Raw genomic sequence first — 13,226 nt, forward strand, 5'->3', positions numbered from 1 at the left:
AAGACAGGCAAGACGATACAAAACAAGTCGGTATCCAGAGGTATCCCCAAAGCGCCAACGCAATGTCTCTCCAAAGGAATAGGTTCAGACCGCATTATCAGCCACCATAGTCGGACCCTGACAAGTCATGGCCTCCTTCAATGCATCCTCAGGCTCAACGAAAACCGCCTGTCCATCACGCTCAACAAGAACCCGGTTCCCGCGGCGCTCTTGGAAAATATTCACATCGATGGTCATCTTCGCGATGAGGTGGTACACATGCACGTGTTTCGTCTGGCCGTAGCGGAGACTGCGTCCAATAGCCTGAATCATCGACGAGTCATAGTCATACTGCGTCTGGGAAAGAACAGGCGAGAGGAAAATGATGTGGTTCGCGCACTGCAGGTTCAAGCCCGCTGCCATTTCACAGCCCAGATTCAGAATGAGCACTTTGCTGTCGCCGAATCCGTCTTTCCGGAACTTTGCCACCTTGGTGCTGGCTTTTAGGTCGGTGGGCGTTATGAGCGTGTGGCTTATTCCGGCGGAGGTTAGGGCTTTCGAGGCGATTTCCATTAGGTCCGGAAATTGGATGAAGAGGAGGGCGCGTTCGGTTGAGGGGACTTTGGTTGTGAGTATGTCGATCAGGGCGTCGAGTTTTGTGCCGCCGTGTTTTGAGCTGTGGTCGGTGTCTCCGAGTTCATTTTGTGAGGACGTGTCGCATCCAAGGGTTATGGCGTTGATGACGTTGAAGGACTTGCCGGAGCCGCGACATCCTTCCACGGCGCATTCCTCTTTCTCGAGGGTTAGCTGCGTGCAGTTGGGGTTTGCGCAGAGGGCATGACCGCATGATCCCAGAATGTTCAATTTCGAAAGGAGGGCCGGTTGGGTTTGGCAATTGTCGCAAGTTGGGATGCCCTGATTAGTCTGGATCCGGCGAACAGCAGTGAGGAACCGCAGGGCTTGTTTGCGCTGGACCCATTCAGAGACGAGCTTACGGAGATTGGCTGTGGCGTCTCGTAGCTCTGAGTCGAACTCCCGGGGCTGGGTTGGTTTGTCGGGGAGAAGGAGCTTGTCCTTGCCTTTTAACTGTGCCTTTGGCTTGGGCTTCGGTTTGGACTTTGGCTTGGGCTTTGGCTTGGGCTTGGACGCAGCCTTGCGCTTTGGCGGAGCCTTGCGCTTGCGGCCTCGGCCCTTTGGTTTCGGCGCTGGCTCATATTCTTCCTCGTCCTCCTCTTCCTCGAAATCGGATTCATTCTGGCCTTCGTCCACATCTTGGTCTTCTTCGTTGGATACCGAGGGCAAGCCAGAACCAGAGTAGAAGAATCTCCAGTCATCAGGGTCTGATCCTTTGATAGCAGCGTCCAGGAGTATCCAGACTTCTTCCGTGACAGGCTTATCTCCAAAATTGTGCGCGATGACGCTCTCCCTAAACTGCTTGAACTTCTCATGGTCTTTATCGCACCCGGAGCAGTAGAGCCATGTGGCAAGCTTTAGTTTCTTCTTGAGAGTCTCCATGGTCTGTTTCAGTTGCTCCTCGCGAGTCTTGATGAGAGAGGCACAAGTGGCGATCTCAGGGTTACCCTCGTCGTCCCAACGACCTTGGAGTGCAAGTGATGTGCACCGTTTGAGCAGTGCTTCTTCAGGCGTTGAGCTATTCGCAATGATCTCGTCCAACCGCTCAGCTTGGTCTCCTCCTCGGCCATTGGCTTTCTTCAGCTGCCGATTGTACGTCATCAGCTGCTTGTAAAGCTCAAGATAAATGACCTTCTCAGCAGGAGACTGTCCGACGAGAACAACGTGCTCCGTGGACGGGATCTCATCAATCTCCGGGACGTTCTTGCGTGCAAATCTATCCAGGAAAGTTTGAGCGATTTCATGTCGACGTCTATGCCATGCTTCACTGCGCGGGGCGCGGAACGATTCAAACGTCTCAGCATCAGAGCGGTGCTTGCGGATCTCTTTCAGTCGGAAATTCTGCGAGCTGTTGTCATCGTCCGCGTCGATACCAAGATGCACGCCTAGGAAAGGAGCTATGGTGTTTACATCGGCGAAATCATTCAGGGGCGGTGTTCCCGAGAGGACCCATTTTGAGCGAGCTTGCAGTGTCAGAAGCTGCGTGAGGCGATCGGTTTTGGCGTATGTGAACTCGTCAATCACCAGGCGGTTGAAGTGGAAGGCATGGAAGGGGAGGCCTAGGACATCTTCCCAGCTCTGGGGTTTGTCATCAATGCCGAAGTATCTACCGTCGTCACAAGTCTGTTTAGGCGAAGGAGTCTCTTCCTCGTCCGATCCTGTCTCCATTGGGAGCGGACTGTCAATTTCGGCTTCGGGCACACTCGAATCTCCAGACTCCTTATCACTCGTTTCAGCAGACTCATCACTACCTGATATCTGCGCATCCTGAACACCGTCGTTGGCTCTAATGTCCCTATCCTTGTGTGCAAGAGCGTACTGTTTGCCCCGCAGTCGTTTTGACGGTGCAAATCGATGGATCTCGTTTGAATCTTCCGTCCGGGTGCGGCTTCGATGTAGAGCCTGCAAGAAACCGGCTGGTCCAGAACTAGTTAGAACCCCAGTAAGATGTTTCATCAGCTTATGCGCATGATGGAACCAGTCGTTGAAGTTCCGGCCCGGCTTGTCAGGCACTTCGGATGCACCGGTGTACTGTTGTAGGTGCTTATAATAGGCCTGAGTATCGAAGATAGACCAGGACACCAGAATTATGTCGGCGTTTCGGATATTCTGGATAGGGGTCTTTCTCAATGCCGCTGCTGAAGAAAAGGCGAGGACGTCGTACTTGTCGCCGAGGAATTTGATGATTTCATCAGACCATTGCTCCATCATGATTCTAGGGACAACGATAAGTGTTGCTCTGCTGCGAATGAACCCAGCCTTGTTGAGGCCAACGGACAGGTTAACCTCGGACTTCTTCGAAAGTGCATCGATCAAGCCTAGGACAATCGCTGTCTTGCCGTATCCAACATCGTCAGCCAGAATACCACCCCATACAGTCTTTGGCATCGTGACTTTCCCTTCTGCACGCCACATCAACTGCTCCAGGAGCGCCTCCTCTGTTTCTTCTTCAATGAACGGCTCGACATCCTCAGCCTCCTGTGCCACCATCCACGACAGCGAACGCAGCTGCTCTGGCCGCAGCTGGTGCCTCTGGAACTTCGGCGGGTTTGGGTACGGAGCGTCATTCTTATTGCTCCTCAGCACAAACTTTGGGTAAGGATTGCCGCGCACATCGTACGAGTTCGGTACAAGACGCCAGTAGAAGGATACAGGTGTATCCGTGGTATCCGGGCCAGCATCTGGCAGTTTGCTATAAGCCTGATGCAGAAGAGTCTGGATGTTAAGAGTAACGCGAAGCTCCGCAAGATCAGACGCAGATTTCTGACCACATTTCTTGCGAAATATCAAGAATGCAGGCGGTCGAGTCTTGATGGCACGTTCATACCGAGCAGCGTCGTGCCGGTCTTCATATGCCTTAATCCGAAGTTTTGCGTCACGGCCCCATTCGATCCTAGGCTTGGGCGGGACACAGACCATGCATGGGCCATGAATGCTGGGGTTAGCGATCTGATCCCAAGCCTCGAAGTCCGAGTATCCGGTAGCCTTCTGGAACAGCCAGGCGTGCTCTCGAAGGATTTCTGGAGACTCGACTGGAATAATGACTTCCCAGTCTGTTACCGCGGACGAGCCGGAGTTAAGAGCAGTGGCGTCCGCTGGGATGGTGAACTTTAACAGGGTTGTGTTTTCAGTGTGGCATTTGTCGTCAGAAATGGACAAGGACGCTCTGGGATTCAGGCTGAAGCACTGGATGAATCTGTTGGACTCCCCTGCATATGGCTGCAGCGAGGTACTCGGACAAGCAACCCACTTCCGGTGATAAACAGTGACTATCTCAGCTTTATCTGAGGCTTTTGCAGAGCGCCATTCATGGCATATTTCAGCAATAGACAAGCGAGCCGCGTACCCTGGATTTCGTCTATGCTCCAAAGCAAAAACGAACGAGTCATGCTTGGGCTCGCCCAGCTTCGTCGGATCCAAAAAGAGGTAGATGGCCGGCTTTCCATCTGAGGATATTCTTCTATGCAGAGAGGCATTCGCAGTTCCGCAGTCCTGCAGGAGCTCATAAGTACCGCGCACATCGACTTCCAGACCTTCGATGTCTTCTTCGGTGCCCTGGACCATGATTTGAGACCAAACTTGCGTGCCTTGGAAGGCTTTCAATCCACATTTTGCTTCGTAGGAGTCAAGCTGGAATCCAGATCCAAAAAGTCCCAAGGAGCAGCTTGCAGACAGGGGGGTGCAGATCTCCCAAATTCCACCTCCCAAGATAGATCCTGGTCCGGAGTGGACGGAAGGCACGACCATACGCGCAATCGGTTTCTCGAGAATTTCGCGGATCAGACATAACGCCGGCTCATTCTCGCCCGGCTTCGCAAACAAGAGCCAAGTGATGCTCCCAAGTGAGTCGATAACCAATTTTAGAATGGAGTATTTACCCTCATAGGTCACCGTCCAAGTCTCGCTTCGCTTGATGTCAAAAATACGGAGCTCATCGCCGACGGCTTTCGAGACGGCATCCAAGAAAACAGACCAAGTTTCTGACGGTATGCAAGAGTTTGACCGCAGCTCCTTGTAACACTCGGGTGTTATGCCGCGAACCACGAGCCTAGCTGGTAGAATAGACCGGAGCAGACTGACAAAGTCTAGTGGTGAGGTGCGTACTAGATCGGTCCAGCGCTTGTACACGTGCTGAGGATTCCCACTACACTTGGAGCAGGCTGTGTGCGAGCACAGTGAGCATTTCAGAATCGTTGTTCGAATCAAGCTCTGACCCTCGCAGGTACAGTATCGAGCGCTGCTTGCGGCCTGCTCTTGCAGCTTGAGGATGTCGACGGTGGTATCTGAGTGGAGGTACATGTTGCTCGGGATTAGGCTATCTTTGTCATGGGGCTCGAGTTTGTATTCGCGAGCTTGAGGATTAGGCTCTGATTCTTGCGAGGAATCGTTTTTCTCCTGCTCCTTAGGCTTGAGCACCTTGTAGCCAGCTATCAGAGCTGAGAGGATCGCTGCCCCGACGACAGTCGAGCTCATGGCATTGCCGGCGAGGTCCTGCAGCTCACGCTGGGACTCTTGCGTTAGAAGGAGCCTATCCAAAGGGAGACCTTGCAAAGAAAGTGACTCAAGGCCGCACAGAGGACCGCCTCGGGTTGTCATATATGGAATCCCACAAGGCGTAATGCAGCCGACAATTCCAAATGCACGAGAGTCCATTTCGCGATCTATACCCTGCGATAATTCGAGGCAACGCCTAAGACAACATGTTAGCTCGTATTCAGACGGATACGGGAAAAGCAGGAAGAGACATACTCTTTGTAATTCATATCATACCCATCCACCAACTTCCGCAAAAAGTTCGCATCGATCGTATCCCAAACCCGCTCCGGCAAAGACCGCACCCAAGTCTGCCACGCAAAGTCCGGCATCTTGCAAGTCCCGTCATCCTGCCACTTACTGATCGGACGACGATGACCAAGACCATTCTTAAGCCGATAACCCTGGTGTCGCACCTGGTACAGATCCCAGTTGACCGTTGCACGGGCCGAAGCCGCAGCGGCTGTAAGCTTCTGCGCCATACTCCCCTCGATCTGTTCAAGCCGTCTATCATCCGCATCGAGGAGAAACATACCAGCCGGCGAGCTCGCGGGACGCTTGAATTGTTCAAAAACGCCTTTCCAGGTCTGCTTCATGCCCGCCTCGAGCTGGCTGCGCGCCATATCAGGAAGGGCCAGTCTATCCACACAGAACATATACCCCCGCTCTCTAGTCTGAGGGAGGTAATAGGCCTTTGTGTCGACGTTCATATGGACGACAATGTAGTCGATATCGTTCCAGTGCTTCTCGATCGTGGCCCAAGGGGCTGTCTTCACGTTCTCGAGAATCACCATCCGTGGACGGTAGGCTTTGGCGTAGCAGACTATGCCCCAGAAGGTATCTCCGGATTCGCCCTTCTCTTCGAGACTTTTGCGGTAATTGTTTAGGCCGGAGAAGTCGACGCAGGAGAAGCCTGCTATGAGGATGTCGGCATCTTTGGGGACTGGTTCGTGAGAGCCATAGGCGGTTTGACTGGTAGCATCATATTAGAGTCAGATCAAATGATGTGTTATACGGTAAGGTGTATCTAGATTGAGCTGGGAATGGGAATAGTTAGGGATAGCACGTACGCAGATGAATTCTGAAGCTCAGCCACATCACGGAATAAAAGGCGAGGTCGAAAGTTCCGCTCAATATACGCTTGCTTGAAAGGCACGATCTCAGCACTGAAGAGGTGGTCGAAGTCCAGATCTCGGTTGCAGTATTTCTTCAAGCCTGTGTCACTTGTTAGTGAATTCTTAATACTCTCGGATTTAGGAGATACAAAGTGTCTGCTAGATAAGACTCACTATTGTTGACCATCTCCAATGCCAGCAACGGGCTTTCCGTGCCCGAACAAACAGTAGCAACACGAAGACGTCTACCGCCAAGATGATCCAAGAAATCACCAAGGCCTAGATCCATTGCACGCTTTGTAAGAGACTCGAAGATACCACTGAGTTTGTGGAGCGGCGGAAGGTAATGCGCGAGCTGAGTCCGGGGGCGTCGAGGGCCGGAGTACGCTAGAGACCGGATAATTTCGGGAGTATTGGGGTCTGGGACAGTAAGAGCCTCTTCAATTGGGTCTTCATGAAGAGGGAAAGCATCGGAGTCTAGACGAGGATGCAGATGCTCGGTAGGCTTGTCCTCGGCGGGAGAGGCGTTGGGCTTCGTGACATCACCAGAGTCAACGGTGGATGGCTGAAGCGTAGGCGCTACTGTAGTCAGAGCCCGTTCAGTCAGATCCCCATCAAGAGGGAGAGCATCGGAGTCTAGACGAGGCTGCAGTTGCCCGGTAGGCTTATCCCCAGGGGAGGCTACGGGGTTGGTACCGTCGACGGTAACGGCGGATGACTGTGGCGTAGGCGTGAGCGTAGTGGGAGAAGATGGCGGCTCGACGACAATATTCAAGGACGTAGTAGGCGTATCTATCTGCATGTATTCGACGTCGGCATCGTTTTTGGCTTCGTCCTTATCCCCAGTGTTTTCAATCCGGGTTTCTACCTCAGTCGGTTGGTCGTCGGGGTTCTCCACGGAGGAAGAGGCGTTGGGCTCTGTATCTTCGACGGGGACAGCGGGTGATGCGACGATAGTGGTTGGGGTTGTAGCAGTCGTATTGATCTGCATCTCTCTGACGTCGGCAACGGCTTTGGCGTCATCCTGGCTTGCAATTTCATTCTGTGTTTCTGCCTCAGGCGGTTGCTTGACAGGCTTCTCCTTCGGGAGAGAGGCGTGGGGCTCTGTGTTATAGACGGGGACAACGATGGCTGACTGGGCTATAGACGTGACCATAGTCAGAGAAGAGGGCGGTGCAGCGATGGTGGTAGACGATGTGGAAGGCACATCAAGCTCCGTATCTTGGACTTTGGCATAGGCTTTGGCTTCATCCTGGTTGTCTTCGGTGTTTTCGATCTGAGTTTCTGTCTTGGGCGGCTGAAGTCTAGGAGAGCATCTCAATTTCTTGGGTTCACCAGTTGTAGTCTCAGACCCGGGCGGCTGAAGACGCTTTAGCCGCAACTTGAGCTTCTTCACATCGGGCAAGGTATTGACATTCTCGATAGGCGAGTCTTGCGGTTTCTGAGAGGGCTGAGACTGTGGCTCCGGCTCGCGGGGCGGCACGCGTACGCGCAGGACAACTATCAGACTAGGTCGTGCAGTGTTGCCTGGGCCATCGATAATGCCTTGACCTTCGAGCTCGTTCTGTTTTGGCTCTGACTGTATCTGATCCGAACCATGACCGTTATTTGAATGTCCACGGTCAAGACTGCCTGGCTCATCATGTGGCTGGCATGCAAATTGAAGCTGAAGCTTAGATCGAGATTCTGCCTCAACTCCTGATAGTGGTCCGGCGTTAGTAACAAGTTCAGGCTGAGATTCAGCTCCAGGTCCGGGTTCAGGATCGAGTTCAGGTCCAGGTTGACGTGGATGTCGTCTGCTTCGTGTAGAGGCGAGGGTCTCGATGACCGGGCGCTTTCGCTTTCCGGGCATCTTGTCCCGTCCTGTGTTGGAGTACGCAAACAGAGATCTAACTGCGCTTGCAAGTGCATGAAGGAAGTGAAGTTATCCAAGTAGGGCACGAGTGGTCACGTGGAAGGAGCAGGGGTGGTGAGGAGGCGGAAGGGCAGAAGAAAAAAGGAGGGGTGGCAGAAAGAAAGATGGAAAGAAAAGAGTGTGGAGTGCGCTTTTGGGAGTCTGCTGCGAACTTTTTCCCCTGCTAGCTTGGGAGGGTTGTGTTGCTGAGGTGTCACTCTGGCGTTCCCATTCACTGCATGGAAATGTGCTCAGTGCTTTGAGACAGCAACACAACACAACACCAGAATAAGAAAATAGTCAAGCCTCTTCAAGAGAACTGCAAATAGAATAATACAAGAGTCAAATGTAGATAAAGCGCACACAGTATCAAGAGAAAAGACATTAAATTTACTCCTAAACAACAGGCGAGCGAAGGAAGTTCTAGTTAAGCCCTGTTCCAGATGCAACAGAAGCCGAACTCGAGAAATCTCTCAATCTGTTTCAGCCGCAAAGCAACCACTTGTAGACGCGAGTGTTTGAATCAAGGGGTCCATAAGACGGCCTTCGCGCAACGCCTCGTAGATTACCGCGATCCATGATCCAATGGTTTTCTTGAGGCGGCCATCCAAAGTCTCGCTATCGAGGGTGGGATGTTCAATGAAGCCTTGGTAGAACGGAACACCGAGCTCTTGCCGAATCGTTTTATAAAGGACCTTTGATCCATCACCGAGGAAGTCTGGGGTATGCTGCTCCAGGAAGAATGCATCGGCAGTCTTCTGGTACACTACAGTCAGTAAGTCGCAGGCCTGGGTCTTCCACGTCTCCAAGTCGGTCAGGGTGGGCCCTTGATAACTTTTAAGAGTGTCTAGAAGAACGGGAATAGCGTTTTCTACTACTGTGTGCACCCGATCATCAGGACTGAGGCGATTTGTTGTTGGCCAGGATTGGGTTAGATGTCGGTCCAGCGATTCGTGCAATCCCACCAACACAGATTTCGGCATGTGCTTCGAGAATATGTTCCCCGTGACGCAGCGTAGCTGGAATTTTGCGTGCCGCAAGAAAGTGATATGAAGGGCGCGAAGGTCCAGTGCTTGACAGGCGATATACAAATCACAGGCGCACATGAGAGAAAGAACTTCCACGGCTTGCATACTATACCGGGCAGATACCAGCGCCATAGAGTTTATGGCTTGATTGCGCATTTCCGCCGACTGGACATGCGAGCTCACTGGATTCGACAAGTATCCCAGCTCCGCCATGTATGAGGCCATGCTGATATCCACACCCTTCATGGTAAAAGACAAACTTGGGTCATCCGCAACGAGATTAGTAGGGAGACCGTTATTGAGACTAGGATCAATCATCTCCGTCGCCTGGGAGAAGATAAGTCTGCCAAGCATCTGCAGGCATATTCTTGTCTTCTCCATGGCTGAGGTGATCGAAACTGCCTGAAAATTACCACCAGAAAAGATATTCCTGGATTTCACATCCACAAGTGGGTTGTCGCATGTTGAATTGAGCTCGATCATAACTTGCCTATGGGCTAGGAGGAGATCTTCTAGCTGAGGCCCAACCCACTGAGGCACGCAACGGAAGGCGTAGCGGTCTTGAATCAGACCTGGTCGGTCTTGGTCCCTCTGGCCATCCATGGTCTGTGCCAGCTTCGACCCTCGAAGCATGGAAAGCAAGTTATTTGCGCATTCGATCTGCCCATTATGAGGCCGGACAGCGGAAATGAAAGGATGATAGCTTTCCGTGGTGCCCATGAGAGCCTCCAGACCCATCGCTGAAAGCGCTTGCACAAGTACAGATAATTGGTGTGTTTCGTACAGTACCAAGCTAGCCACTGCGGCCGATGTTGAAGTGCCGTTGATCAAACCTAGCCCCTCCTTGGGGCCTAGCTTCTGAGGTTTCATCCCCACGTGTTGTAGCCCTTCGTTGGACTTCATAATTCGAAGCTTATCAGGGCCGTCAACCTGAACGTACACGTCCGGGTTCCCCTCTATCGTTCCCGCAATATATGACAATGGCATCAAATCTCCCGATGCTGATATTGAGCCTCGAAGAGGGACGATTGGCGTAACCCGCTGCTGTATCAGCTGGACCATGGTCTGAAGTACGGGAAGCTTCACGGCGGAATGTCCACGAAGGTTTGAATTGCAACGGACTATCATCGTAGCCCGTACCCAAGCAGCAGACATGGCATGAGAGTCCAGCAGTGTGCTCGAATTGTCAGATTTATCTGATTCTAGCAAAACACCAGCCTGCGTCAGCTGAAGCAGTGAGGATTGAAGAGCGACCACTTTGTCTGTCCTTGAGTCTGCGCTCCCGCCAAAACCGGTATTGACTCCTGTGTGATTGTTAGTATAAGACCAGACCCTGCAAGTATATACGGACCGTAAATGCTGTAGCCATCATCGAGATGGTCATGTAGTATTCGTATGCTTGCATCGATATCCTTTAAGATGTTTGGGTCTTCGGTGATCTTTGGTATGCAATTATGACTACAACCATAAGCATGACGGATGGATCACACAGACATGAATCACTGACTAGGCCACTGCTACCACCCCAGGTATATCAAGCTTTGTACCGTCAATCTCAATTCCTCCATCTCTTCTCAAATCCTGCAGTCGGCACCAAGCCTGGATGGTAGTATCAAGGTGAGGCTGACAGACTGTAGGATTCCTTTCCGGGCAATTTTTTACCAACATCTCCCTCGTGATGCAGCACAGTCGGCGGCTGAAGGATAGTAAGGGACTTGAGTTCAATCTTGGCGATGCAATCCTTCCGCGAAAGGGGAGATTAAAAGCGTAACGGTCAAGGTACATGATGCAGAAGGGCGCCCTCAGCATTCCTACTTATACTCTTTCCGTCGTCTCTGCTTCCACATTCTTCTAGTTTCTTCAAGGGAGGATCCACAAAGGCAGTACCTGTCGATGCCGTCGGCTTCCTCGGCCGCAGAAGAGAAGCAAGCAAAAGGGTAAAAAGCAATCATTGAGAGGGCGTGGACGCCATAGACGCCATGAACGGTAGTTGTCTTCCAGCTCTGCAACTCATTGAACGGTAACTGGTCCATTTTCGTGATGTACGTATTTCGCCACGGTGGCTGAAGTCTCCCTAAATTTGGGTAGAAAGTTTTAGTGATCCTGGCCGTTTGCGTGTCTCGGAAGCTCATTTGTTCCACGTACTTTTGCTAGAGGGCAGTCCTCTTCCTTCGCCTGTCTTGCCCTCCGTCGCGAATCTTGATTTTGGGTACTCTTTCAAAGGTCGGTGAGCCTGTACGTGGGACAAATAGATCAGAACCAGAAAAAGTAAAGAGGAAACGAGACGGACAACTAGCCGATCGGAAGGCGCTGCTAAGAGGGTGAAAAGTAGGGAAGTTGGACGATGGAATGGTTGTTTATCTGGAGGATCAACAACGGACGGGCCGGAACATCGTGCTCAAATGCCGGAGTAAGGTTCAGCTATTCAATGACGATCAGAAAGTCGATATTAAATGGTCGGGGATCAGCGACTCTTGGGCAGAATTTGGAGGTGGAAAAAGCAAAGAGAAACTGAAAGTTCGAGGCGGAACCTGCATCTAGCGGAATCAACGCTCAGACTACATTGATTAGGGCTGGCAGCGAGTCAGATGAGCATAGTAACTTCCAAGGTTGATAGTAACGCACATCCATGCCTATGGGTGAGCTCTACAAACGTGCATAGACGAAAAGATTATGGGGATGGAAGAGCGGGCGGACCAGCCGTGCTTTGAGTTCCTGTTAGGTACTTTTGATGTCTTCAGAGAGCTGCTCTTCGCCTCGCAACACTGCCGCGGCGCAAGTACATTGCTTCGTGTATGTGCCCTCAGAAAACAGATAACAATGAGAATAATATAGAAACAAGAAATGCATGAGATCTGCTAACTTTCAGGTATCATCCGAGCAAATCCTAAATCCCCCAAACGAACCCTGTACGCCGTGAATTCGAAATGTTCAAAAGAAAATATCCCCGCCTAATCAACCAAACTAACAAAACCGTATCATCGCATGCCGCCCTGCATTAGTTGCTGCCGCAGCAGCATGATTTGGCTGCGTTCCATAGGTGGAAGAGCGTCAATGGCCGCCTGGGGCATACTGAGGACTTGCTGCAGTAACTCATCTTGTCCAGGAACCTGTTGCTGTGGTTGCTGCGGCGGCGGTTGAGCAAAGGGCGTACCCATCATTGGCGGCGTCGATACCTGTCCCGGGACAGCGCCGAAAGGTTGAAACGCGGCGGCAGCAGGAGGGGCGGCAGGTGGTGGTGCCGTAGGCTGTGCAGCTTGCTCCACCACAGCTCCGAGGGTCTGGTAGTCGACGAGATTCAACAGGAGTAGTGCCTGGAAAATGGCGTACGCAAGCTGGGGTGCCTGCCGTAGGAGTTCTGTGGCACGAGCTGGATCTGATACGGCGAGAGTCTTCATTTGCTGAAGCACATCAAGCAACTGATTTGGAGGAAGAGCGGCGAGTGTTTGCGAGATGGCGTTGGGGCAATCAAGATGCGGAGGCAACTCGACACCGGGCGGGAGAGGTGGGAGAGGGGCAGATAGCGATGCCGGGCCTCCCAGCTGCCCATCCTGACCTGGCATTTGCGCCGGTTGTGAGTAGTCCTCGGGCACGGAGTCTTTTTCATTGTTATGAGGCCAGTCCACGCGAATTTTGCGGCCCATGATCTCGTAGTCGTTCAAATTGCGCACGGCTGAGGCGGCGGCATCGGCGTCCGCGAAGTCGGCGAATCCATAGCCCTTTGGCTTTCCTGTCTCGGGGTTCATCATGAGGCGGAATTTCGTTACGGTACCGGCGGTGCTAAGGATGTCTTTGACCTGTTCCTCAGTGAGGTCTAAGCAAAGAATATTGTTAACTGAATTCGCATATTAGGTTTTGGGGCGCAGTAGAAGAAAGCGTACTGTAAGGTATGTTTCCAAGGAAGACACTTTTTCCTGCTCTGTCTGGGCCCATCTTTGCGTTTGTCAAGTGAATAGTGAATAGTACAAGGCGCAGCAGGGTTATATCTTGCAACAATGGGAGTGAATAAAATGATATCCTGAGATAATAGTAGAGACACAGGGA

At 52.0% G+C, this 13,226-nt stretch overlaps 3 protein-coding genes across 3 annotated transcripts; all 3 read right to left on the minus strand.

Annotated features, from left to right (window-relative positions):
- Positions 1–84: 84 nt before the first annotated feature.
- On the minus strand, positions 85–8,411 carry BDW74DRAFT_186376 (putative SNF2 family helicase; the record flags this gene model as incomplete). The annotated part of the gene is made up of 6 exons (XM_073731254.1): positions 6,435–8,411; positions 6,216–6,360; positions 5,430–6,117; positions 1,442–5,115; positions 1,273–1,405; positions 85–1,233 (listed from the first exon to the last, which is right to left on the minus strand). The coding sequence occupies exons 1-6, from the start codon at positions 8,110–8,112 to the stop codon at positions 85–87; spliced, it is 7,467 nt and encodes a 2,488-aa protein (XP_073589050.1). The 5' UTR covers positions 8,113–8,411.
- On the minus strand, positions 8,412–11,223 carry BDW74DRAFT_50846 (aromatic amino acid ammonia-lyase). Its single transcript, XM_073732997.1, has 3 exons — positions 10,690–11,223; positions 10,534–10,640; positions 8,412–10,486 (listed from the first exon to the last, which is right to left on the minus strand). Exons 1-3 carry the CDS (start codon positions 10,989–10,991, stop codon positions 8,628–8,630), a joined length of 2,268 nt encoding a protein of 755 aa, XP_073589051.1. The 5' UTR covers positions 10,992–11,223; the 3' UTR covers positions 8,412–8,627.
- An 865-nt stretch (positions 11,224–12,088) lies between these two features.
- On the minus strand, positions 12,089–13,218 carry BDW74DRAFT_50839 (putative polyadenylation factor subunit CstF64). Its single transcript, XM_073732996.1, has 2 exons — positions 13,064–13,218; positions 12,089–12,996 (listed from the first exon to the last, which is right to left on the minus strand). Exons 1-2 carry the CDS (start codon positions 13,113–13,115, stop codon positions 12,161–12,163), a joined length of 888 nt encoding a protein of 295 aa, XP_073589052.1. The 5' UTR covers positions 13,116–13,218; the 3' UTR covers positions 12,089–12,160.
- Between the last annotated feature and the right edge of the window lie 8 nt (positions 13,219–13,226).

This window comes from Aspergillus multicolor (assembly GCF_047715735.1).
Source record: "Aspergillus multicolor strain CBS 133.54 unplaced genomic scaffold BDW74scaffold_2, whole genome shotgun sequence".
NCBI classification, from domain to species: domain Eukaryota; kingdom Fungi; phylum Ascomycota; class Eurotiomycetes; order Eurotiales; family Aspergillaceae; genus Aspergillus; species Aspergillus multicolor.

Coding starts and splice junctions, on each gene's coding strand:
- BDW74DRAFT_50846 (XM_073732997.1), bottom strand. CDS start 10,991: ATGCTGAGGGCGCCCTTCTGCATCATGTACCTTGACCGTTACGCTTTT. Junction 10,641..10,689: donor GGGGTGGTAGCAGTGGCCTA/GTCAGTGATTCA, acceptor TTATGGTTGTAG/TCATAATTGCATACCAAAGA. Junction 10,487..10,533: donor TGATGGCTACAGCATTTACG/GTCCGTATATAC, acceptor ACAATCACACAG/GAGTCAATACCGGTTTTGGC.
- BDW74DRAFT_50839 (XM_073732996.1), bottom strand. CDS start 13,115: ATGGGCCCAGACAGAGCAGGAAAAAGTGTCTTCCTTGGAAACATACCT. Junction 12,997..13,063: donor CCTTGGAAACATACCTTACA/GTACGCTTTCTT, acceptor TTCTTTGCTTAG/ACCTCACTGAGGAACAGGTC.